Consider the following 25,856-nt stretch of genomic DNA (forward strand, 5'->3'; position numbering starts at 1 on the left):
TTATGTTAATTTTTCTCTCTTATAAATATTTTATTTTGTTTTTATATTAAAATAATAATTATTTTCAAAATTTAATAATTTATTAATAAATTTATATCTATTATACTATTATATACTACAAGTATTTATTAAAAAATAATATTAATAGATATTATAAACTTATGAAAAGAAAAAATAAGTGAATTTATAATTATTGTTAAATAAAAATATAATTAATTTAAGAATGAATGAGTTTATAACTAAAATTAAAATAAATTAAATAAAAATAAATTATTTGAGAGATATATATATAAATGGACCTGCTATATATAAAGAGCATATGGCAGTTCCATTTATGAGGGTAAGGGTTGGAATCCTGCCTCTAGCATTTTGAACAAATTTTTAATTTCAAGCGGATTGGTCATACCGGTTTTCACCGGGCATTATTGATTTTTGAGCGGTTAACTCCGGATTTAACTATTTCGAATTAGTTCTCTGTCTTATACGGTCTAAATATCAAACCGGATCAGTATAATTTCAGCTTTACCGATTTTTTGATCGAACCCGCTAGTCCAGGCCGGTTTTAATAACACTGGTGGAGCTACCTTTGTTTGTTTTGAGTGGAAAGGTGAGGTGATTTTTGTGTGGGTAATTCACCCGTATAAACCCAAGAAAGTTTAAAATGACATAAATTCCCACAAAGCAAAAACGTAAGTTGGAGGTCTCGTTCAATAATTCTATGTAAATTGAATTTAATGAATTTGAGTTAGAATTTTTAGTAGCAAATCAAATGTAATTGATTCGAATGAATGTAGTTCGATTTCTTCGTACAATGCAAAAATAGGTTGAAAAAAATATTCCTTTCATTAACAAAGCTCACCGTCTTTAGCACATGATCTTCGCGAGGTTAAAAAACAGAAAATTAAGAACCTAAAACCACCATAAGTTCAACAAGGTTCCCGGCAAAATCGTAGACAACAGGGTAAAAAGCCCTTTTTAGAATTTAGCGGCAGGAATTAAAATACAAAAAAAAAATTCAGCGGGTCTTATATTATAAAAAACACATGAAGATCTAATTATTAATCATCTACAACCTTCTTTCCATAATATACTTCTGGCATGTCCAATATGAAAAAAAAAATTTAAATTACATGTCCATGTCTCTAGTGTCTGTGAAGGTGTCCATGCTTAATAGGGTGGTACAACTCCTTAGTTTCACAACAGCTCACTCTTTTTGACGCAAAGGGGATCTTATAGTATATACAAGGGATAGAAGGTCATTCCCAATAAATGGAAGAGGCAACAAAATAAAGGAAGCTGTTCATCAAACAAACGCTATAAAGAAACCTTTTAAGAAGTAAATTTAACTGATAGCATATAAAACAATCAAAAAGATAAATAATCAAGAATATGTTAACAGCCTCTAAATTAGCCAAGACTCCATAATAAACTAGTCATTTTTTATGTCTCACATATTATTGTCGCAGTTCTAGATCCTTTAAAGTGTTCCATGAATGTTGCTACTCCTTAAAATCCTGTGAAATCATCACAAACACAATCATGGTACTGTGAATAACCTTTTTTTTTTCATTATTTTTACTTTCCACTTTTTAAAGATTCAAACATATCAACTACTCACAGACATTTCATCGACTTAGTACTAAGTTCGGGGAAACTTGAAATTTCAGATCCACTCAAATCACTTGATCCCCTGCAAATCAAAATAATTAGAACCAGAGATACTTAATTAAGCACATAAAGTTGTCACAATGAAACTATATTTTGTTCTATACACATAAAACATATCATGCTTACCAGTCACTTAAGTTGCTCAATTTTGAAATACCAGAAGGAATCGGCCCACTTAGTCCACTTCCTGTAATTTTTCTATATGAGAAATAAAAACAAAACAAACTATTATTAAATGTAGCATCACATGGATATATTGCAATTCAAGGATAATAGAAAATTTATTCAAAAAATTGAGAATTTAAAGGGTTCACACAATATTTTGAGACTTCTCCAGCTCTCAATAAAATCAGGAATCTTTCCACAGAAGTGATTATCGCCAGGTAAACTGCATAATTTAAGGGAAAAAAAAACCAACAATGTTGTTCCACTTTGCCATTACCGATTATTTATTATAAAAAGAAAAGGGAAGCTTACATATACTGTAAGTAACTGAGGTTGGCAACTGTTGCAGGTAGCTCTCCTGTGAAATTGTTGGAGGAAAGTACCCTACATATATATATACAATAATGCCACAAATTAAAATATAAATAATTACCTTTCCATACAAACATAATCCGAACATAATCTAAATTCAGCAAGACATTACCCAAAAACAAAACTTAAAAATGTGAGTAAATACTCTTTCCGGCCCCTGTCCATTTTGAAAATTGACTACACGCTCCCTAACCTTTATAAGTTACCATATCGGCCCTTATCCATATACTCCGTGATACCAATTAGCCCTTGAGTTGCTTTCTCCGTTCAAAGCCGACAGAAAACGCTGAGGTGTAACGGCCAGCCTGTGACGTGGCATTGGATCATCAAACGTGGAATGCTCTGTGGACATGTGGACAAATAAGCCCCTGTACACTCATCAAAGCGACGTCGTTTTAAAAAGAAGGCCTTTGGCTCGTTTAGGGTAAAATTTCATTCTCCCAATTTCTGAACCCTAACACTAATGCCTGAAGCATGAGCGATCCAGAGCAATTTTCAACCTCTAACACACGCCGTGTCTGGAGGAAGAATATGGTGGGTTCGAGTAGCAATGCAAGTGAGGGTAAGAAGGCCAAGTTCCAACACCCTAAATGCAAGTGTGGCACCTATGCAGTCAGGCAACAGTCTAGGACAGCCAAGAACCCAGACAGAATCTTCCTGGGTTGTTCCTACTATGGCGTAAGTGTGCATCCATCTTCAGTTTATGTAATCAACTTCATATGTTGTTTAACAAGTTGTATTCACTGTAATGACGATTGTAGATGGAGCAACGTCACTGCAACTTTTTTGTTTGGCTGGACGAACTGATTGCTAAACGTTTTGGGCATGAAGATGACAATGATGTTCAAGGAAGAATGATGATGCTGGAGAATAGATTGGAGCAACTGGAAGTCAAGATTGAGGATGAATACGAAGCTTTAAGATCAGATAGCGACACTAACCTTAGTAGCGCCGTCAGTTCCTCCGTCTGCAGCGCCGTCAGTTCCTCCGTCTACAGCACCGTCAACACCTCCCTGTTGGAAGTCTCTGTCAGCTTGCTTGGAGGAAAACGTTTCGTTCTCTTAGAATTTCTTCGTAATTTTGAGGAGAGAACGAGGGTGATGTATGGTAATTGAGGTGTGCACAAGGGAGAGAATGGGATTTCACCCCAAACGAGCAAAAGGATGCCAAGCAAAACGACGTCGCTTTGCTGAGTGTGCAGGGGCTTATTTGTCCACATGCCCACAGAGCATTCCACGTTTGATGATCCAACGCCACGTCACAGGCTGGTCGTTACACCTCAGCGTTTTCCGTCGACTTTGAACGGAGAAAGCAACTCAAGGGCTAATTGGTATCACGGAGTATATGGATAAGGGCCGATATGGTAATTTATAAAGGTTAGGGGGTGTGTAGTCAATTTTCAAAATGGACAGGGCCGGAAAGGATATTTACTCTAAAAATGTGGAGTTAACCAAACCACCAACAAATACTCGCTGATCTTGTTTTCTACTTAGCCCCGTTAGTTTAATTCATCTATTTCTTCGTACACAGCAAACATAGGTTGAAGAAAATATTCCTTTCCTTAACAAAGCTCACCAACTTTAGCGCATCATCTTCGTGAAGTTAAAAAACAAAAAAAATTAAGAACCTACAAACCACCATAAATTCAACAAGGTTTCCAGCCAAATGGTACACAAAACGGTTAAGAACCCCTTTTAGAATTTCGCAGCAGTAATTGAAAAACAAAAAACATCAGCGGGTTTTACAGTATAAAAAACACATGAACATCTAATTATAAATTACTTACAATCTTCTTCTCATGATATAGTTGTAGCATGTCCCTACGAAACAAAAAATTTAAATTACTATGTCCATGCCTCTAGTGTCTGTGAACGTGCCTATACTTAATAAGCTGCTACGAGTCCTCAATTTCACAACAACTCCGACAGTTAGACGCAAAGGGGGAAAGCACATGTTTTCTTTGTCATTCCTACCATGCTAGTAGTACCCATAGCAACAACAATTTTCCAAACTTACAATATATTGAACTTCCTAATTTTCATCTAAATTATATGTCTAAATTATCTACCAATTTATTCATATAGGAGTTTGTGGAAGAAGAAGGATGATCTAATGTGACTTAGTCTTTAACCAACTACCCAAGCTCCAACCTACTAAAACCATGGATTCCTAAGCCTATATCCACAACATTAGCAGCATTTCAAATTTCCACCTTGAAGCCAATCCTAGTAACTAAAAATTCAAAGTAATCATTTCAAATGCAACACACATACTCGACCTAACCTGATCACGTTTCGATGCCAACACTCAAAGCTGATCATTCAGTGGGCCGAGCAACTGTTACGTTCGACTGCCAAGCACGGTGGAGGACCAGCAACAGGATTGACTGCGCAACTGGCGCACCGGACCAACACGACTTCCGTGAGCACTACGGATCTCTGGGTATGAGGCATAACCTGGAGATTGGCGTCCGTGGATAACTCGTTGAACAGGAGGGAGCACCCGGAACAGATGCAGTAGCCAATCGCCGAGCACAGAGAGAGTTACGAGACTTGCGGTGGCGTTCTTCGTTAACGGTGATAGGGTTTCCTTTGATGGGAGGAGAAGACTGACCGAGAGAACCCACTTCTTGGATTATACCCACTCTTTTTTGGGAACAAACCAAAAGGCCCAACAAAGGCACCAACGGAACCCTTAACAGCAAAATCCCGTTCTCACTCACGCTATCCAGCCGGCTCACCCAAACCTCTAATGAGCCTCGCCAGCTTCCTCACACCTACCTGCTTTCAGCCAAAGAGAAACGCCACGCGTTCACAAAAAATGCAATAAAAACAAAAATTTGTAAATCTGTACAAAAATACGTCTGTATACTAGATGGACCCAGAAAATATATGTGTGTTACTTTTGTCTGAGAGACTGGACTACCTCTAATTTTAAATAATTATATCTCAAATTTATATGCCTGTCTATCTACAGTGTACACACACTTTTTTTTTTTTGGTAAGGACAGTCTACACACACTTTTGTTATAAAGTTGCAAGGCAACTCTGGGCTTTGTTCCACTGGTAGGGGTTTTTTTTTTTGTGTATGCAAGAAGCATAGGATTTTAGTTGACAAAAAAAGAAAAGAATTAAATCCAAATATATATTCTATTTCTCCAACTAAATTACCGAATTTGACTTAGTTATTTGGAATATATTTGACTAGATTATTTAACTAATAAACACATGTACTCAGAGAAAAGAAAATAATTGAGAGACAACTTGATAAGTATAGAGGTCTCCAAGTAAAATAATTGTATCTTCTAAAGTTAGTCTGATGCTTTGGAATATGAACTTAAATCAGATTTCTTTTTGTATTATCTATATACGGAGATATTAGCAAATTTAAATTATAACAAATGCAATTACAAGTTGAGTAAAATATAGATATATAGAGAGAGTAGTTAAACCTTTTAAGTTTTGCTAACTGATTCTTCTGGCAATGAAATCATGACATATAAGATCTCATGTAGAATCATTTAAATAGTCATGCTCAACAGAACCATCAAAAGTGACAAGATGCAAAGAGAAAAATGATTACCAAAAAGGATGAAACTTGAGGGTTGCAAATAAGAGAGAGAGAGAGAGATAGAGAGAAGGGACCTACATTTTCATAAAAAATCTCACCATGATTTTGCACTAACCAATCATGGGGATTGCCTATTACAATAACATCTTCACTTGCAAAAATCATTACAGAGTGAAAGTGCCACCACCATCATCATCAAAAGACAAGGGGCACTAATATCCTATCAAATTAAACTCCTACTAATAACACATTACAAATTTTTTTTTTCATTTTTCTACAATGAGAATAATTACTTTCATACCAGATTCCAGAGTCATTCTTCACAGCTATAAATAGCTAACTCAAGCTAGTATGATTGCAATTTTGACTCAAGCTACTATTTTTTCCTTTTAATTCTTGTTATGAGGATGTTATATTGCAGGTGTTGGATTTGGACTTATCAAGAATTGACCACATAACTTGAACATCTTCATAGCCACAAGCCATGACTTCACCGTGCAGATCCATCACAACACGGTTCTCTTGTTCTGCAACAATCACATAAAATAAAATCAACTATATGAACACTTGAACCGTGATAATTAATAATGGCAACAAATAATAATATATGTATTACATGATTTCAATTTCACTACACAAACCTGTTTGAGACTTCTTATTATGATGGTGGTCCCTCGGTGGTTGCTGGTTAAAGAAAGTGCGAGCTTTTTTGAATGGGGTTGTGATGGTTTTCTTCCAAGACGCCATATTTGGATATTGAGCCTTTAACTCTAGTTTGATGTAATAATAAATGAAGAAGCCTTTGATGAACCAAGTTGATGCCTTATTGAGCCTCCTTAGCTTGCTAATAACTACTCTATATTCTAGGTCTTATATACTTCAATGAAGAGGATTATTATGTGTATGTATTTTTGGAATTAAATAAAAGATTATTGAAAAATTGGAAGGCAAAGGTGAGGGGATTTAAAGAAATTGAAGGGCAAGATCCGTGAGATGAGGCTATAGATGGAAGGAATATCACTACTTTTTTTTTTTTTATAAAAAATTTAATTTGAGTTTTCCATTATCTTATAAAAGAAAAGGTTCGCCCCACTGCACCAAAGCACATGCTGCACGCTCCCTTAGAGACCCTCCTTACACGTGAATTCTTTAAAACTCTTGAATTATTAATGTTATTAATTTATTATTTTTTGTATTTTTTGTTGTTAGAACTTAGAAATANNCACTTCGCGTAAACCGCTCCTTAATGGCGCACTCTTCCACTTCTCCAAGCCATTCGAAGAAAACACAACCGTTTCATTTTCGAGCAACATTCGAAACTGAAGATATAGAACTCGTCGCGAAGATTGGAACATTCCATCAACACAACATAGAACTCTCGATCAAGAATCTCCAAAAAAAACAAAGTTATAATACTCAAGGTATGTTACGTTACTATTTTAGTCATCCTGTATATTTTCCACATTTCGAAATCGAAGAACTAGGTTTTACTGTTCTTCTACGTTGTTGTACGTTTTACTGTTCTTCTTGTTCTACATCTCATTTTACAGTTTATAATGTTCTACTTGTTCTAGGTTTTACTGTTATTCTTGGTTTTATGTTACACTGTTCTTCTTAGTTCTTCTAGGTGTTACTGTTCTTATTGTTCTAGTTCTTCTGGTAACTGATTTTTGGGGGTATATTCTGTAGTTTGGTGGGTGTATATGGAGTAATTTGTTGGGTGTATATGGCATAATTTGTTGGGTGTATATTTCTGAACTGATATACTGTAATAGTCAGCAGTTGCAACTGTTCTTATATTTGCTTGTCCATGGGTGTATATTGCTTGACCTTGTAATGTTGCTTGATCTTGTATATTAATGCATGTTTGAGTGATATTTGACTGATATATATGGGTGTATCTGAATCATATCTATGGGTGTATCTTACTGATATCTATGGGTGTATCTGACTCATATCTATGGGTGTATTTTTCATTTCAGAAAAAATGGCAGTGAGAAACCAAGCTGAAAAAAATATAAGAACAAATATATGTTTTAGATGAAATCAGTTTTATATAATAGGAATATATCTGACAATAATTTTGTTTTGTTTACAGCAAACCAAAGACCTTAAGTGTACAACACATTTGTTAAGTGAGAAATTCAGAAACATGAGTGAGGAGAAGAAAACGATTGTTAGGGATTTGGGATTCGGTGGCTTGATGCACATCCCGCCACTAAGGGTGCATCACCAACTATTAAGGGAGTTGGCTAACAACATCAAATTAGGGGAGAACAGATTGGAAACCGGCTACGGTTCTTTTAAAATAAGACCAAAAACAATAGGTGATGCGCTTGGCATCAACACATCAAGTAACTCGCTAAAAATTATAGGTGTATATTAACTGATACTTGGGTGTATTTAAATTAATGCTTGGGTGTATTTGAACTGATTTTCATACTATGTTGTTTTCCTTTTTGTAGGAGATCTATTTCCTCAGAAAGTCAATTATAAGGATCTTTCTGAGGATGATAAAGAAATTTTTAGAAGATTCCAGGGTAAGACCCTAAAAAATCTTACAGATGAGATGATGGATATTGGCGTTAGTAACGAACAGGATCGCCTAATGTTCAAGAGAATTTTCATTCTCTATATACAGATGGCGTTTCTTTTACCAACGACAATAAACAAAATCTCATCTGTGCACCTGGCCCCAATTTTTGAGATGGACATCATAACAGAGCGAAATTGGGGAGGGCATGTTTTGAGTTTTATCATCAAGGGCATAAGCGATTATAAGGAGAAAAAAAAAAGGCAATTGATGGCTGCCTCTTTGCCCTGATGATAATTTACTTTCATCTTTCTAAAAATAAAGACAAAAAGAGGGCAGAAAGACCTCCAAAATCCTGGATTGCCAAGTAGAGTAAGGAGCAGTTGGTCGAAAGAATGAGGGCAGAAATAGAGGAAAATATGGTAAGTGAACATAATATGTTGGGTGTATTTTATTTACCTGAATGCTGCTAACTAAAATTTCTAATGTTTAAGGGGATTGTAAAGATGGCAGAAACAAGAGAAAAAATGAAAAAAATAGAGAAAAAAGAAAAAAATAAGAAATAAAAAAATAAAAAAGGAAGGCAAGTTCAACATCGTCTTCGGAGACAGAAACAACTGATAGTGACAATTCTACCTCTGAGTCTGAGACTCAAGAAGACTCAGTGGATTCACCAAGAAAAGAACCCAGCAAAAAAGGAAAAAAGTAAGTACCATATTTAGGTGTATTTTTTTTATAAAGTTGGGTGTATTTTCTTTATCAAGTTGGGTGTATTTTCTTTATCCAGTTGTGTGTATTTTATTTATTAAGTTGGGTGTATTTTGTTTATTATGTTGGGTGTATCTTGTGCATTTATTTGGGTGTATTTTATCCCTTTTAGTGTGTTTTTAAATAATGATTGTTTGCCTTCCAGAATGGAGTCCAAAAAAAGAAAGAAGAATCAGGAGGATTCTGATTCAGAATCCGAATCAACTGATGAGTAATGTTCTGAAATTATTACTCATTTTCTTTGAGTTTATTATCAAGATTTCATGTATTAACAGAGTGTCTCTTGTTAACTTATAGAAGCGAACAATCATCACCAGTGAAGAAGCAAAAAACAAAGAAAAAGACACAGAGAACACCAAAAAAGTAAACACTTCTTTGGATAGTATTTTGTGATAAAATTAATTTTTTATTTCTGATTCATACTTGTTTTTTTCACCCAGGACACAATCTAAAAAGAAAAAGGTTGTTGTTGAGGATTCATCTCCTGAGCAACCTCAATCCTATCATGGGTACAGTACTTTGTAAACTATATTACCGTCTATCATCAAGATTATATTTGTTAACATGTTCTTTTATGAATGCACTGTCAGATCTGAAATAGGAAGTGAAGATCTAGATGAATTGTTAAGGAAAAATAATAAAAATTCTGCTGCACAGGGGTATGTCTTGTTGGGGTGTATATTTCAGATTTTAGCGTGTTTTCTTTGCTAATAATTGTTTCTTGTTTTGCAGGGAAAAGGAAGCTGACCTGCGATCGACGAAAGGTCACTATGTCTCATCTAAAACGTAAGAAGCTTTATTTGATAAAATCTTGTTATCATTATTTAACCGTATGATATTTTGTCTGAATAACATGAACTCTGTTTAGAATACCGGATGTAAACTTGGGAAGTGATGATCCTTCCTCTCAAAGACACACAGAACAAAGTAGCGTAAACAAACCAGCAGAGAGCATGTAATTTCTCTTTCAAATAACCGTTACTTTTGTTCTTTTATTACCTTCTACTTCTAATTCTGTATATATTTTTTTTAGAAAAAAAATCCCTTTATTGTTTTATTCGAGAAAAAAAGGGAGAAAAAAAAAAGCAAAAACTGCAAGTATGTAAGTTCTCAAAAAACAAAGCATGTATTTATTTTGAACTGTTCGGGTGTATTTTTGACTTTATTAGGTGTATTTTAGGTTGAGTCTGGTTGAAGAGTCAGCCAGTGAGCCGGCTGATTCGAATATGATGGTTGTGAGGGAAAAGACACCGTCCGAAAGGCTTGCAATGTGAGTTTTTCAAGAATATTTCAACCTTATAACCTTTTTATTTTCAAAGGCATTGTTAACCTTTTATTTTTCTTCTTATTTAGAGTTCCGATTCAAGTTTGTCTACTACTGTCCCAAACAACCACTGTGCCAAAATTTGAAGAAACACCTGAGACAGAATATGAACCAACCCCTCTGCTACAAATTGAAGGAACTACAAAAACGTAAGAAATAGTATTGGGTGTATATTTGTTTACACTTTGGGTGTATATTGGGTTACAGTTTGGGTGTATATTGCCCCTGAATAATTTTTTTACGTCATGATTAATTTTATGTGCCGTGCAGCACTCCTAAAACCCCCCCCAACAACTTGAAGAAAGCACACCCACGCTTCCCTCCAGCTCCATCTAAAATGTAAGTTCATCAAAGTAAAATCAATGTTTTGGTTATCATCCGTATATTCTTATTCTTATAATATGTTATACATGATCACACAGTAATCCAGCCCCAGAAGATGCTGCTGGCTGATGATGATGGCACGGACAGCATCGTATGTTCCTAAAACGGATCCGATGCCATCATTCAGCCTTGGCTTCACTGATTCCAGCCAAGAAGAAACAACAATGCAGGAGGGAGCGTCAACGCAAGATGAACACAGGGCAAAAACTCCAGAAACCCCAAAACTGCTAGAACAATTAGAGGATCTGGTACATAAAATTGCAAGTGGTGGGGTGACAAAAAAAAAGTCCGCAGATTCCAAAGGAGAGTGGGGTAGAGAGTTTCGAGAAGTTTGAAACTCCTGTCAGGCTGAATTTAAATACTACTGACATGAAACAGACATGCTACCACTGGGCTATACGAGTGAAGACCTACGCAAATGGGCTAACTGATGAATTTGACAACGTCTGCAGACTCCAAGCCCAAGATAGATACACTCTGTCAAAACTCCACCTTGCATCACTCACGCCTAAAATGCATATAGAAGCTGAGGTAATATTACAACAACATTAATGTTTTTATCACCAAAATTAACTACAATCCTGATTGATGTAAAATTGATTTCGGCATCTTTTTCTAGATTGTCTTTGCCATGTGCTTCATCGTAAACCAACAAAATATTCAAAGGTTTCAAGAAGAAGTATACTGTCTCCCCCCTGATATTGTGGTAAGGGTTACTTCAACGAATTTTGGGTGTATTTTCTACATTCCTTAGGATGTATTTTTTTTCTTACATTGGGTGTATTCTGTTTATTCATTTGGGTGTATTTTCTGTGTTCAATTGGGTGTCAGTTGTTTATTCATTTGGTTGTTCTCAATTTTTGCAGAACATGGCCCTTGCAAATCATCCACAGGGGGTATTCTTACAGCCTAAAAACAATAAGCCATTCAGCATGGAAGACTACCCAATGTTCATATCCTTCTTGGACCTTCAAAAATTAAAATCACATCGTTATGTAAGTTTTCATTTCTAAAACTACATATTACCATTTTTTACTTATGTGCCAAATAAACTAAAACAGTGTTTAATCTGAACATATTTCAGATATTTGCACCTGTTTGCCATTCACATCATTGGTGGTTATGGTTGGTTGATACAACAAAGAGAAAATTTTATATAGTCGACCCATTACACAACAAATCTCCTTCCGATGCGAGAACTGTGCTGAATACATTTGTTGTAAGTTAGTTCTGTGTTCTGTTATATATATATATTTTTGTTTTGTGTTTTAAGGGATACGTAATTTCACGAATTAAAGTATATGCTGGGGGGGGCACCTCTGAAATCAAAGGACAAGGACAGAGAAATTGTAGCACCATACCTTCACATCTTAGGCCAAAAGACAAGGTATAAATCTTTCACTCTGAAAATTAAACTTTCCTATATGTAATTTGTAATTTATTTTTTTGTTTTCAGCTATGACTGTGCTCTCTACGTAATGAAGTGGCTTGAGATATTTGAGCCCGCAAACATTAAGAGGCGGAAGTATGAGTGGGACAATTGGACCCAGGTAAATATGTTTAAAACTAAATAACTCTTTATTACATTACTCAATTAACATGGTTGATTAAACAGAATATTCTTTTTTACTGTAGGACGAGGTGGACCACTTTAGAGTAGAATATGCTTCCCGGATTCTATTTCATGACATGAATCTAGACAAAGATGAAGCCATTAGGGAAAGTAATACAATCAGACTCTCCAAGCCATCCTCGTTGTTATTGAGTCCATATTGTCAGATAGATTCTCAGGATGTTGACACTGCTTAATGTAAATGTTATATAGTCTTGTAACAAATGGAAGACATATTGTAAATATTTGACAATTATAATGCAGTTTATTGTGAAATTTCTTTCAATAATTAAACTCTGTCTACTGTATTCAAAATGTATGAATTACAGGTACTATAATATGAAGGAAAACATCAATTCAGATATACACCCATAACCTGCCATTTTTTACACCCAAAGAAAGTTGAATATACATCCTGAAATCTATCCCCCATGATGCTTTATCCCTAAAACCCTGAACCCTAAACACTTAAAACCTAAACCCTTACCCCCTAACCCGTAAACCCTAAACCCTAATACCTAAAACCCTTAAACCGTTGTAAAAAAAACAAAGAGTATTTTATAACATAAAAACAAGATTCTGAAGTATATATATGTATCTATATGTAAAATGTGAATCACAAGAAAATTCACAAAAATACACCCAAAAGAACAGCGCTTTTACACCCATATTCTGTAACTATACACCCAAAGAGTTATCCCCTGCTGCTGGTACCCTGAACTGATAATTCATAACATGTCCTTGATATTGGCTGGAATTTGAATGCACCACTGATGCAGCATCAAACATGTTTATCTGAATATAACAAACTCACATATTACCTAAACTATTAACGAGAAAAATAAACTCAATCACCACAAATTTAAAGAACATCACTTTTACCTCGCTTACACCTTTCGTTTTCTTCTTCTGTGGCATTTGCAATCTGTTTGTCCAACTTTTAACCTAGCTTATTTTTTGGACGTCCTCTTGTTCGAATCCTTGAAGGGCTTTGAAGCTCGTTAACGGATTCCAAGTTGGCGTCTTCGTGAGATAAAGAAGATGTCTCCTTCCTTTTGGCTTTCAATGATTCCATCTCAGCCATGACGTTATCGTCCGCACGGTGCAGAATTGCAGTCAGCTCCTCCGATTCGAATGCAAATTTGCAAATATTTTACGAACGAAAAACCAATTGGTCAAACCTCTTGCTTCTTGGCTCCAACAGTGGCTCGTCGTGGCTGCTCTTGATGTGTGTGTGTCGCCTCTTTATCTTCTTGCTCCATCGTTCCAATATATATCTGGGTGACACTTGGCTTACTCGTTCAAAGCTTAACACGCTTAGTGCGTGACGACACAATATCCCTCTCGACTTGAATAATAAGCATTGGCATTTTACCTCGGCTGCTACTAAGTCGTAAGTAACCACAAACTTGTTGAATATTGAGCTGAAAACTTGTTCTCCAACTTCGTATACTGAATAGTCTAGAGTGAAATTCGTTAGTCTAGTGATGCAATTTGCCTTTCCTCTGAATTGTGCTTGGACTTTCCTAAACTTTTGATATGTGTACACATCTTGAAACTGAGCTTCAATGGAGGATTTGGTTGCACACGGTATGACCGTATGAAAATCTGCAGCATCTGATTCTCTCTCTACTTGCTCCCTGCTTCCGAGGCAATTATTGTATTGTTTGACGAATTGAATAAGTGAGCTGTTCCAGGTAATAAACTTGTTAAAAAATGAATGCATGCTCTCACTCCTTTGTGTGCTTCTCATCCCTGCCCAGAAGTGTTGATCTAGATAGATTGGAACCCATATATGACGGTCTTCATAGAGATCTGCATAATACACCCAAACACAGACTATAAATACACCCGATAAAAATTAAATTTACACCTCTGCTGCAGATTTTAACCAAACACTACCTGAAAATCACTTGTTGTCCACAAGACCAAAATTTAGCAGAAAATCATTCCAATTCCTATCAAATGAGTCTTTGCTATGAGAGTTCCAAACAACTTGGCTCATTTTTTGTTCAATATCTGCATGTCCCTTGTACCCGTTTAATTTGCTTGGAATCTTCTTTATGATGTGCCAAATACACCAACGGTGAATTGTTGTTGGTATACAGGCCTCTAAAGCCCTTTTCATTGATGCGCATTGATCAGTGAGAAACCCTTTCGGAGCATTTCCTCCCATGCAATGAAGCCAACATTGAAATAACCATTTGAATGATTCAATTTCTTCGTTTTTCATCAAAGAGCATCCGAGAAGTGTTGACTGACCGTGGTGATTCACCCCGACAAAAGAACCACAAACCAAATTATACCTGAAATAAATTACCATAGTGTAGAATGGAAAATCATTAGGTACACCCAATAAATGCTTTGTATACACCCAAAAACAGCCAATATACACCTCTACTGTGGATTCATAAAAATACATTAATTTAGCATCGTAAACAGGGACAGTTTGTTACCTGTTTGTATTGTAGGTGGTGTCAAATAAAATAACATCTCCGAAATACTCAAAGGTAGCTCTACTTCTTGCATCAGCCCAAAAAGCCAACTTAATCGATTGATCCTCCTCGAGTTCAAGCTCAAAAAAGAAATTCTGATTCTTCTCTTTCATTCTTAACAAATATTTCCCGAATTCCTTTGCATCTTCTTGTTCGGAAATATTCCACACTTCTCTGGTAATGTAATTTCTCACATCTTTTTCAATAAAATTTAACTCGCGGTGACCCCCAGCAGCCGCAACAAATGATTGGTAGGTTTTGCTTGGTCTGATACCAGCCTCCTCGTTGTTCTCTATTGTACGACAAATGGACATGCTTAGTTCCCTGTGCTGTTTGAGCATCTCTGCTTTACTTGGATAGTAAGGTGTGAATGATTCAGCACAACCTTTGAAATGATTCAAGCACCAATATCCTTCAATGTGTTTATATAAATTCTTGCAGGACAGTTTAAACCAGCTGTCGGATTCATCTTCTCGGTCGGAGATATTTTAGATTTCCATTTTCCCTCTCTGCTACATGTAATCAATTGATTCTTAATCTCGTTTTCCTTCCTATTTGTGCTCTGAACTCTTGTAGAAAAACCTGCAGCCTTGGCGTAGTTTCTGTAAAATTTTTCAGCATCTTCAAGGGTGGTAAAGGTCATTCTAACCTTCGGAACAAACTGGTCATCAACAACAGAGAGAGGTTGCAGAATATACCATGTCAAAAACTATAAATACACCCAATCATTGCTAATATAATACACTCGAACGGCAACAACTCAACTAAAATGACAATAAAAGCCATAAGCTGTAAATACACAGGTGGCAGAATACACCATGACATAAAATAAAAATACACCCTATCATGTCTGATATAATACATCCGAACGACAACAACTCACCTAAAATAACAAAAAAAAACAATAAACTGTAAATAAACAGGCTACAGAATATACCATGTCAAAAACTAAAAACACACCCAATCATGTCTGATATAATACACCCGAATGACAACAACTCAGCTAAAATAACAGAAAAAGCCATAAACTGTAAATACACCCACACTTTCTAAAAAATACACCCAAAAAAGTTCTGATCTACACCCGAGCGTCTGCTATAAATTCTAGATAATTAATCAAAACTAATACATTACATTCAATCCACAGATTTATGATGACGCGTTAGTCTCACAGTCAATGTTCACGAATTATTCAGCTACACAATGCTATACAAATTACTGCAACAAAATTTAGAGTAATCGTATGTAAATCAAACCTCAGGAACTTCGTTAGATTCAAATTCATAATCCACTTTGCCCTGATTCAGCTGACAATCTGAGGTTGAATCATCCATTATCTTCAAAACGAGTTTAAACTTTGATTTCAGAAAACAAAAAAGTCGAATAAAAAACGAAGCTGGAGTTACAAAGAGAGAAGAACGAGAAGAAGAAGAAGAACGAGAAGAAGAACGAAGAACAAAATAAGGAGAACGAGCAAATCTAGAAATAAGGAGAACGAAGAAGGAAACAAATCTTTTAAATTTGGTAGTTATATATACGCGAGATCTTTATATAGCGCGTGTATTGGACGTAGACCTTGCAGCGCGTTTTTGGGGTTTATTCGTTAATTAACTTGTAAAGCATACAAGCCCTAATGGCTTGTATGCAGAGCTTTTCTGAAAAAAAAAATAGACTTAACAAAGAAATCTGTAGGTAAAATAAACTATTAAACTCGATGTCTGTTACTTATTTGCTATAATGCACGAACACTGACATAGATATTAGATACAACAATACGCGGATATACGAATTTAAAATTTTTATAAGATACATAAGCAGAAAAATTCCTAATGTTTATGCTCACTCAAAGGGGGAATTGAAGCTAACCCGATCTACTTGAAAGGAGGCACGACTTCATATGGATCCAGGAATATGAACAAGTCTTTCAAGAATTCGTAAAATTCTTGTCTCAGTTTCCAATTCTTACCCAACATGAAACGGGAGAACATCTTGTCCTGTATTTAGTTGTGGCCAACAAAGCAGTAGCCTCTGCACTATTTAAAGAAGAAAACGTCGGGCAAAAGCTCGCCTACTTCACTAATAAGGTACCACAAGGAGCTGAGCTCAATTATTAAATTGAGCAAGTTGCATATACTTTGGTCTTGGCATCCCAGAGATTATGACCCCACTCTCAAACTCACACCATCAAAGTCTGAGCTAATCATACCATGAAGAATATCCTCCAAAAAATGGATATTGCAGGACAGATCCTACGGTGGGTTGTAAAGTTATCCAAATTCGATTTGAAGTACGAAGTTCGGATGGTCATCAAGTTGTAATACTTGGTCGACTTCCTTGCGAAATATACCGAGGAGCAAAAAGAGAGCTCCACGACTAGGAGATAGATCATCAAACAAAGCTGGTAGTGGGGCAGGGATCATTCTCAAAAATGCAGAAGGAAAGGTCAGGCATATAAGCCGAAAGCAGAATAGCCAAACTGATGCCCTCTCCAAGCTAGCTAGTACAAAGTCTGGGACAATAATAAAATTCTGATCCAAGAAACAATCTAATCACCTTCAACATCAAAAGAAGTAAACAAGACGGATATCCTCACAATCTAGAGATGGATAACTCCAAGCGTTGAATATATCAAGTTCGACATCCTTCCTCTAGAATAAAGGGAGGTAAGGAGACTAATGAAAGAAGCTCAGCACTAGACTTTAGTTTGTAATATTCTCTATAAAAAATGAATCTCAACACCTTTATCAAAGTGCGTTCCGACTTCGAATATAAGAGATTTTAGATGAAACCCAAAGTGAAATTTATGGAATTCATCTGGGGGCAGGTCAACGGCAAAAAGGTGTTACGAGTTAGCTTCTACTGACTGACTTTTCAGAGCTCACACAAATACTATAAGCATATACAACCAAGGGCAACATTCTACAATAAAGTCAGAACACAAAAGAAGAACTCGACCTCTTTCTAAAAATCTGAGAGCAAACTCAGATAAGGGAAGAGGCTTTGAGAAATTTTACAATGAAGTTGGTAACATTCAAGCTAAAAAAGAAGAGCTCGATCTCCTTCTAGAAATTCGAGAGCAAACTCGGATAAGAAAAGAGATTTTGAGACAAAAGGATGGCTACAAGATTTGTCACAAACGATTTCATCCTGATAAGAAATAATATCAGATTACAGAGGTCGGGCGAAGAAAAGTTGATAGAAAACTAGATAGGACCCTACAAGGTTACTGAAGTCTTAGAAAATGGCTACTACAAAGTGTCTAACCTCAAAGGAGACAAACTGGCCAGGTTGCGACAGACCTCCAACATAAACAGATAATACAATTTCTTTATGAAAATTGATTTTCTACAATTAAAACACACCAATTGAAGTTCGACAAACCGCAAAAATCACGGGCTGATACTGTACAGGTCGCTCGGATGAAGCATCGAGGGACCAATTGTTGGGAAGAAGTTACATACGCGAATTGAAAAAAAAAATACCTCGAAACAGCTCGGGCCAAACGGGTTGAAAAAGTTGTGTTTAGAACAAATCGCAAAAGTAACTTAATTAAATATTGTAACACCCTAATATTCAAATCCTTATGCTCGAGTCATAACTCAATGATAATAAGGTGGTACGACTCTAAATGTGGATTATAATACATACAAACATACATACGTACACGTGGAATTGCCCTTTTCTCGCGTTACCCGAAATCCATTTGCCTTCTTTCATCCCATTTTAACGAAACTAAAAACTAAAAAAAAAAATGGCAAAATCATTTTTTTCAGGTTCTCGGGATTTTAAATGGAAGAACAAAATTGTTTCTAAATTTTTTAAAAGAAAAAGCAAAATGGATCCCCACTTGTCCGACTGTTGCTGAGCAGTTTTTGGATATCAAACGGACCTCCCCAGAAGGTAATTTTAATGTGGCCGATTTCCCCTCTTTTGCAATCAGTTTCGCTATGTACGTATGTACGTACGTACGTACATACATACATACATACATACATACATACATATATATATAATTGAAGGAGTGAATAATATCGAGATCGTAGAACACTCGTGTATCGATAAAATAGAAGATAAAGCGCATTCGGTAAGCGGGTAAAATAACTAAAATAGTAAAAGATAAATAGAATAAGGCAGAATATGTATAATAAGACATATATGATAGCCACTAGCTATAACTTGCAAAATTTAGGTCGACTAGGGTTACATAATTCAAAACAATTGACAACAGTATTTTCTATCTCTCCCGAAGATACATCACAGCTTCTATAGGCAAGTTTCCAAAAGTAATAATTACATACATAAGTGGGAGAGAATCTAAACAAAATGTAAAACAGGAATCAAGTAAATTTCACCACCTCCCAGATGAATCACAACTCACTGCTGAGCACTTGGACCTGCATATGGAAAATAGAGAATATATATGGAATAAAAACCCCCGACCTATAGGTTTCCAGTACGGTAAAAGTGACAAATAAATACAATGCACTATAATAGGAACTCACTAAGCATCCCTAAGCTCCATACCTCAACATGTCATTTTTCATTCCTAAGTTGTCATTAATCCATAATCAGGAAACTATACCTTAAGGGATTTCTAAGTCTAAGTTAATAATTCTCATCCTTTTTCAATTTTTCCAATCAAACAGAACCATAATCAGAACCAGCACCAGCCCTCAGCGTCTACCAGCTCTAGCAGGAGGGACCTCTCAGTTGTGCAAACACAAGTAATGCAAACAAGTAATACACAAGTAATTCAAGTATAGCAGTTAGCACATAAACACTTAATATACACATTTAGGCAAATCAAAGACAATTATAGCAAATCCAAACAATTCAAACAAATGCAATATGATGTATGCCTGTCTTATGGCCAATGAGCTCATCTGTCAGTTGTACAGCCAAACCCGACATGTCTGGTAGCTAATTCGGATATCGTCTCTCAACACGAAGGAAATCCTCAACCTCCCATTTAAAGAGAGACTATGATGTAATGATAAGGAATCTTCAACCTAACTTGTTCACACCACAGCTAGGAATCGAATCGAAGAAAATCATCAACCTTCTTTATTCAATTCTTCGATGTAGCAAGAGACGAACCCTCAACCCCGCTTACCCATCGTAACAAGAGAGGGAGTCCTCAACATTTTCTTGTTCATCGCAGCAAAAGAGAGAATCCTCTGTCTCAGCTTGCTTGTCCGTGAGCGGGATCCAACCACCGTCCTCACCATCTCAATTCAAAACTTATTTCAATTCAACACAAATAAACATACTCGAAATTTGAAGTAATAATTATAGAACTAAACAAATGCCTAGTAAGGGTAAAATAGTCTATTTAGTGCTAAAATCCACTTCTGGGGCCCACTTGGTGAGTGTTTGCGCTGAGTTTTGATGAGATCCACGTGCTATGAGGTCTCTTGGATGTGGAACACCAGCTAGGGGGTCCTCTTTGGGCATTTGTACATTGGTCTCTGCTCGTTGGGCGCTGGACGCCTGGAAGGGGGCAGGTAGCTGGCATTGGATGCCAGTTTTGGGCCTTTTAATCCGAAGCAAAGTATAAACTATTATATATTGCTGGAAAGCTCTGAAAGTCAGCTTTTCATATCCATTGAGAGCGCTGCATTTGGACTTCTGTAGCTCCAGAAAAGCTCTTCAAACAAAGATTAGAGTATTATACATTTCTGGAAAGCTTTGGAAGTCAGCTTTCGATAGCTATTGAGAATGCTCCATTTGGACTTCTGTAGCTTCAAAAAATCTCTTCCGAATGCAAGGAGGTTAGATCCAGACAGCATCTGCAGTGCTTTCTCTGTCTCTAAATCAGACTTCTGCTTTAGCTCCTCAATTTCAGCTAGAAAATACCTGAAATTGTACAAAAACACAAAAACTCATAGCAAAATTCAAAAATATGAATTCAACACTAAAACCTATAAAAACTTAATAAAAACTAAATAAAAACTACTAAAAATATATGAAAGTGATGCCAAAAAGCGTATAAAATATCCGCTCATCACTCACCAATGTTTCGTCCACCTTCCTAGCCACCATGAATAAGCTATTTAAACTGCACCTTCAAAAATTTATTGCTATATTCTTCAATGATATCCTTATTTAGAACAAATTCAAAGAGGAGCACCTGGCGCATTTAAGAATAGCCTTAACTTTATTTCAGCAACATCAGTTTGTTGCTAAGCTTTCTAAATGCACTTTTTGCCAAACCCAAGTGGAGTACCTTGGCCATGTGGTTAGTAGGGACGGGGTTCATGTTGATAATTTAAAAATACAAGCAATTATCAAATGGCCTAAACCTCCTAATCTAAAACAGTTACGAGAATTTCTTGGCCTCACGGGGCATTATAGGTGATTTGTGGCTCAGTATGCACAGTTGGCTGCCCCTTTACTGAGTTACTTAAGCGCAATAATTTTCATTGGGACCAAGTTGCTGATGTTGCCTTTGAGAAGTTCAGAACTGCCTGACTCACACACCAGTATTGGCGCTACCAAACTTTGTCACAGTAAGGCCATCCCATTTGCATACTTAGTAAGAAGCTTAATCGTAGGTTAATGGTAGCGTCTGCATATGTTCGAGAGTTTTATGCCATCACCCAAGTCGTGGCTAAATGGCGACGCCATTTTTGTATTAAAATAGATCATCAAGAGTTGCGTGAGCTTATGTGTCAGGTGGTGTTGACCCCTGATCAGCAGTTTTACTTAACTAAGTTGTTGGGATATGATTTCGAGGTAATTTACCGCTCAGGCAAGACTAATTAGGGGGCTGACGCCTTATCCCGACAAGATGAGGATGTCCAAGATGTCCAATTTCAAGCCTTTTCTACAGCTCAATCTGCTTTGAGTCTCCTGCTCTTGCGTGCCACTGCAGAAAATCAGGAAACATAATTGATGATTGAACAAAATATAATGAGTGGACTTTAAACCCTGAATTTGTATTTCATGAGGGACTGCTTACTTACCGTGGCAGGATTTGGGTACTGAATTTTGAAGGACTCCGCACTCAACTATTGAGTTTTATTTCACTCCCATGGCAAGACATAGGGGGGAGCTCAAGACATTTAAAGCTCTCGGGAGTATCTTTTTCTCGCTAGGTTTGAGAAGAGACATCCACAAGTTCATTCAAGAGGCACTGTCTGCCAGACCACAAAGATGGATGATTTTAAATAAAAGGAAAGATGGCCGATTTTAAATAATAGAGAGGATGTGCGGTTTTAAATAATAGGAAAGATGGACGATTTTAAAATAATAGGGAGATTGACAGTTTTAACTCACTGATTAGTGGACGATTGAGTGTATCACCTAATTTAAAACTACCAGTTTAAAATCAATACATTATTTTTGAGTAATTAGCCATTTCTGACAATGAAAGATTGAGGTGCTGACAATACTGACCATGACTAATTTAAATTAACTTTGTAACCATGAAAGATGTATTCTGCTTGACATTTCTAACCAAAGGTCAATTTTTTAAATTTGCCGTTAGTAAGACTTCCTACGTGGCTGTTTATTATCCAAGGTGTCATTATTTTATTTTAATTTAATAATAAAATAATATGTTACTAAACTAATCACTTCAAAGTCTCTTGTACCATATTTAAACACCAAGGGTTTTGCGCGCAGAGTAAAGGTTCTTCATCATATAATGGTGATGTCGACCCTCCTCTAACCCAACGAACGTCGTCGCTCTTCATTGTCGTTCATTATTTGTGAGCGTCGCTGGTGTAGTTGCCGTCGTGGAGGTCCTCTGTGTCGTGCATTCAGAGGTTGGACGTCCCGTCTCAGTCGTTGTTATCGCGTTAACGTACACTCAAAGTACTCGCCGTCGCCTTCCCCTCGTCAGCCTCGTTCCTGTGTTTCGGTCGGTGCCTGCTTCTACTTTTTCTTTTTTCCATTGTTGTTTTCGTTTTTCAAATTAGGACAAATGCTACCATTGCAGAATTCCCAATTTACTAATGATTTCCTTTGAAAATGTGACAAAGATTTTACTAATTAGGTTATTGATTGTTGGTTATTGCTGATTAAGTTGTTAATTTCAATACTTTATTCATTGTTAATTTAGTAATTTTTGTTTGTTGCTAATTCCTAATTAGAATATTCTTGATTGATTGTTGTTAGTTTAAGAAGAATCATTGCACTTTGAAATGTCTTGTTCCTAATGATCTTAATTAGAAAGGTAGAATATTTAGTATTTGTGGTGTGATAGATTCAGCAGCATGTGTATAATTTAGTTTTAGATATCTTCTCAAGACTTTAGGAAAAACATGGAAGGAATGAAGGAGGGACCTAAACATGTGCAGGAGAAAGAGAGAGAAATTTATTGTTTGAAGAGAAAAATGTAGCATACTATAACATTATTACAGGCACCTGTTTAAAATGAAAAATATGATATATTCTTGGATGATTCCATCATACAATATACTTCCTTCATTTATCTGGTCAAAAGCATGAACCGATCCAGTGATCCACTGTTATTTTATTTATTTATTTTTTAAGAAACTTTAGTAAATATATTTTGTACTCAAAGTATTAGTGAACAATGTTTCCTATCAGTTTTCTTTAAGTTTAATTTTTTATTAATACATTGGATTGATTTGACTTCCTGAACTAATTATTACTTCATTTACAAGTTATCATATCATTTGAGAATTAAAATCCACTAAAAAATTGGTGGATTTTCAACTAATTCTATGCGCAACTTAGAGCCCGCACAATTAAATTATCAATCACATTTTTAAATATGCATGTAAATATGTAATTTTGGGACTTATGTTCACATGACACAAAAGAGAGCATTTTTGCGACAACCAAAAATGAGTACTTATGTCCAAAAAAAATTGACTTAATTTAAGGGATTGGTACATTTGTGGTTAAATCATGTATAATTTATACCCATTTCTTTTACCAGTTTATTTATTTGCATTTGCTAGTAACATGTAACTTGACTTCTCTATACTGGCAATCACATTATTAAGGTCAACAAAAGAAGAATTTGATTGAAAATAATGAAAATTATTCATCCTCTCTAACATGAGAGTATTGCTTGGCTCTTGCTCCTAGGTGTACTCATCCTGTGTCTCTTGATTCCAACTCATGCACCTCTAGATATCCTTCTAAGAATATTAAAAAAAAAATATATCTTTTTGCATGTTAATTTTTATTTTATTTTAATTGAATATTTGGTTTAAGATTTTTAGCAATTAATTATGTTAATTCTAGCATGAGTTTTAATATTGTGTCGTATTTAATTAGATGGCAGCAACAACTCATAATTATATCCTGTTGCAGTGCCATCTATGGTGATTTCGACAATTCTATAGTTATATCTGTTAATAAAATTATTTTCTCATAGTTTTTAATTGTTAATGCAATTATTTTCTCTCTAAGTAGGTGATACCAAACCTTCCTCCACTTATTCCTCCTCAAGCCAACCAACCTCCAATTCAATCGGCACCTGCAAGACCACCACCAATCAAACCTTCAATGCAGAATATGCCCTCCAATAGTAAGAGGCCAACCAAAAGGAAGAATACCAAGAGGCCTCCTCCAACTCTTTTCAACAACATAGACCTCCTTCAATAAGCAACCCTTCAAGTAGGCCTATTGTTAGCCAAAAAACCATGTATGGTGCTAGTGCATGGAATATCTACTAGATTCATGCAATTTATGCCGACTGCAAGACTTGGAGCACCAACAACTAGACTCTCCAGTGGCAGTAGCAATTCCACACCTAGTTAGGGGCCTAAGATTGATTGGATTAAGGAACTTTTTTTGTAGTGTTTAGATATGGGTGTTACATAGACCATGTGCACTTCAATCTTTTTGGGAACTTATTTATAGTGTTTTGGTTTAGAGTTACATCGACCATGGTTTGTTTTGTTACTTAATTCTCATCAAACAACTATGAGCATGAACTTATATGTCTACTATGTTAATGGGAGATGATTACATATTTGGCTTTGTCCCACATTGATTTGGTACAAGAATTTTCATTTAGTAATTGTCACCATTCATATATATTGCTATGTCAAGGTTAAATTAGAGTTTGTGATTTGAAATATAAGTAGCTATGTCAAATTTCGAATATCTAAAGGTTAGTTTTGTCAAATTTACATTCATTCTGTTCACAAATTTTCATTAACTGTTAATTGTCACAACTCATATATTGTTATGTCAAAGTTAAATCAATGTTTGTGATATGAAATATAATCAACTATATTAAATTTTGAATTTTGAAGTGGTTACTTATGTCAGATTCTCAATTTTTTGTGGTTAGATATGTCAACAAATATATACTTATCAGGTTACTTTTGTCAACAAATATTTTGACAAACCAGAAACTGGTTCAACGCCATATTCCCCTTCCCATTCCAGTTCGACATCAACCCAAGAAAAGAATATAATCAAATCAAACATCAATTCTACGTTTTAAATGCTAGAAACATGATTGAAAGGAAGCACATCACAAGTCCTATAACAATTGACAAAATCCAAATCCTAATTTCTATAATTTCTCTCTTAATCTTTTCTATCTTCATAACTACTTTCATAATAAACACAGAAGAAGAAGCATGATAAACATAGTCTTGTCATAATCGCAGAAGAAACATGATAAACGAAGAAAAAGAAGCATGATAGCTATCATAATAAATCCATATTCTACTTTCATAACTACATTCTCAACCTTTTATAACTAGGGTTTCAGATTTTGGAATAACCCACACACTTATGAAGAAGAAGAACATAGGGTCATTATGGTATAATTAGGCAGTAATGCCACGTTAAAAAACCAAGTTAAAAGGATACTTGTCACGTAGAAAGCCTTACTAATGGCAAATTTAAAAAATTGACATTTGGTTAGAAATGTTAAATGGAGTACATCTTTCATGGTTACAAAGTTAATTTAAATTAGTCATGGTCAGTATTGTCAGCGCCTCAATCTTTTATGGTCAGAAATGATTA

The 25,856-nt window shown here is 35.7% G+C and overlaps 1 protein-coding gene and 1 long non-coding RNA gene across 11 annotated transcripts; one reads left to right on the forward strand and one right to left on the reverse strand.

Annotated features, from left to right (window-relative positions):
• On the reverse strand, positions 1,053–6,814 carry LOC107630576 (probable leucine-rich repeat receptor-like serine/threonine-protein kinase At3g14840). Of its 10 annotated transcripts, none has more exons than XM_021118977.1 (7): positions 4,489–5,339; positions 4,363–4,374; positions 2,146–2,220; positions 1,985–2,056; positions 1,795–1,866; positions 1,623–1,690; positions 1,053–1,514 (listed from the first exon to the last, which is right to left on the reverse strand). In XM_021118977.1, coding segments are annotated over exons 1-7 (339 nt in total). In that variant the 5' UTR covers positions 4,527–5,339; the 3' UTR covers positions 1,053–1,512. The 10 variants fall into 10 exon arrangements, 5 of the variants coding, with proteins under 5 accessions (XP_020974636.1, XP_020974635.1, XP_020974637.1 ...); XM_021118976.1 differs by having other exon boundaries at positions 1,619–1,690; positions 4,489–5,336; XM_021118978.1 differs by lacking the exon at positions 1,985–2,056 and having other exon boundaries at positions 1,619–1,690; positions 4,489–5,337.
• On the forward strand, positions 8,895–9,439 carry LOC110269721. Its single transcript, XR_002358484.1, has 2 exons — positions 8,895–9,013; positions 9,374–9,439. It is a non-coding gene; the product is annotated as an uncharacterized LOC110269721 (long non-coding RNA).

This window comes from Arachis ipaensis, chromosome B03 (assembly GCF_000816755.2).
Source record: "Arachis ipaensis cultivar K30076 chromosome B03, Araip1.1, whole genome shotgun sequence".
Taxonomy (NCBI): Eukaryota; Viridiplantae; Streptophyta; class Magnoliopsida; order Fabales; family Fabaceae; genus Arachis; species Arachis ipaensis.

Bases quoted from the DNA above. Each gene is read 5' to 3' on its own strand.
- LOC107630576 (XM_021118976.1), bottom strand. From the start codon at position 4,526: ATGATCAGCTTTGAGTGTTGGCATCGAAACGTGATCAG. The intron at 2,057-2,145 runs GTAAGCTTCCCT...TAAATTATGCAG, and splicing joins CTCAGTTACTTACAGTATAT to TTTACCTGGCGATAATCACT. The intron at 1,515-1,618 runs GTGAGTAGTTGA...ATGATTTCACAG, and splicing joins ACTAAGTCGATGAAATGTCT to GATTTTAAGGAGTAGCAACA.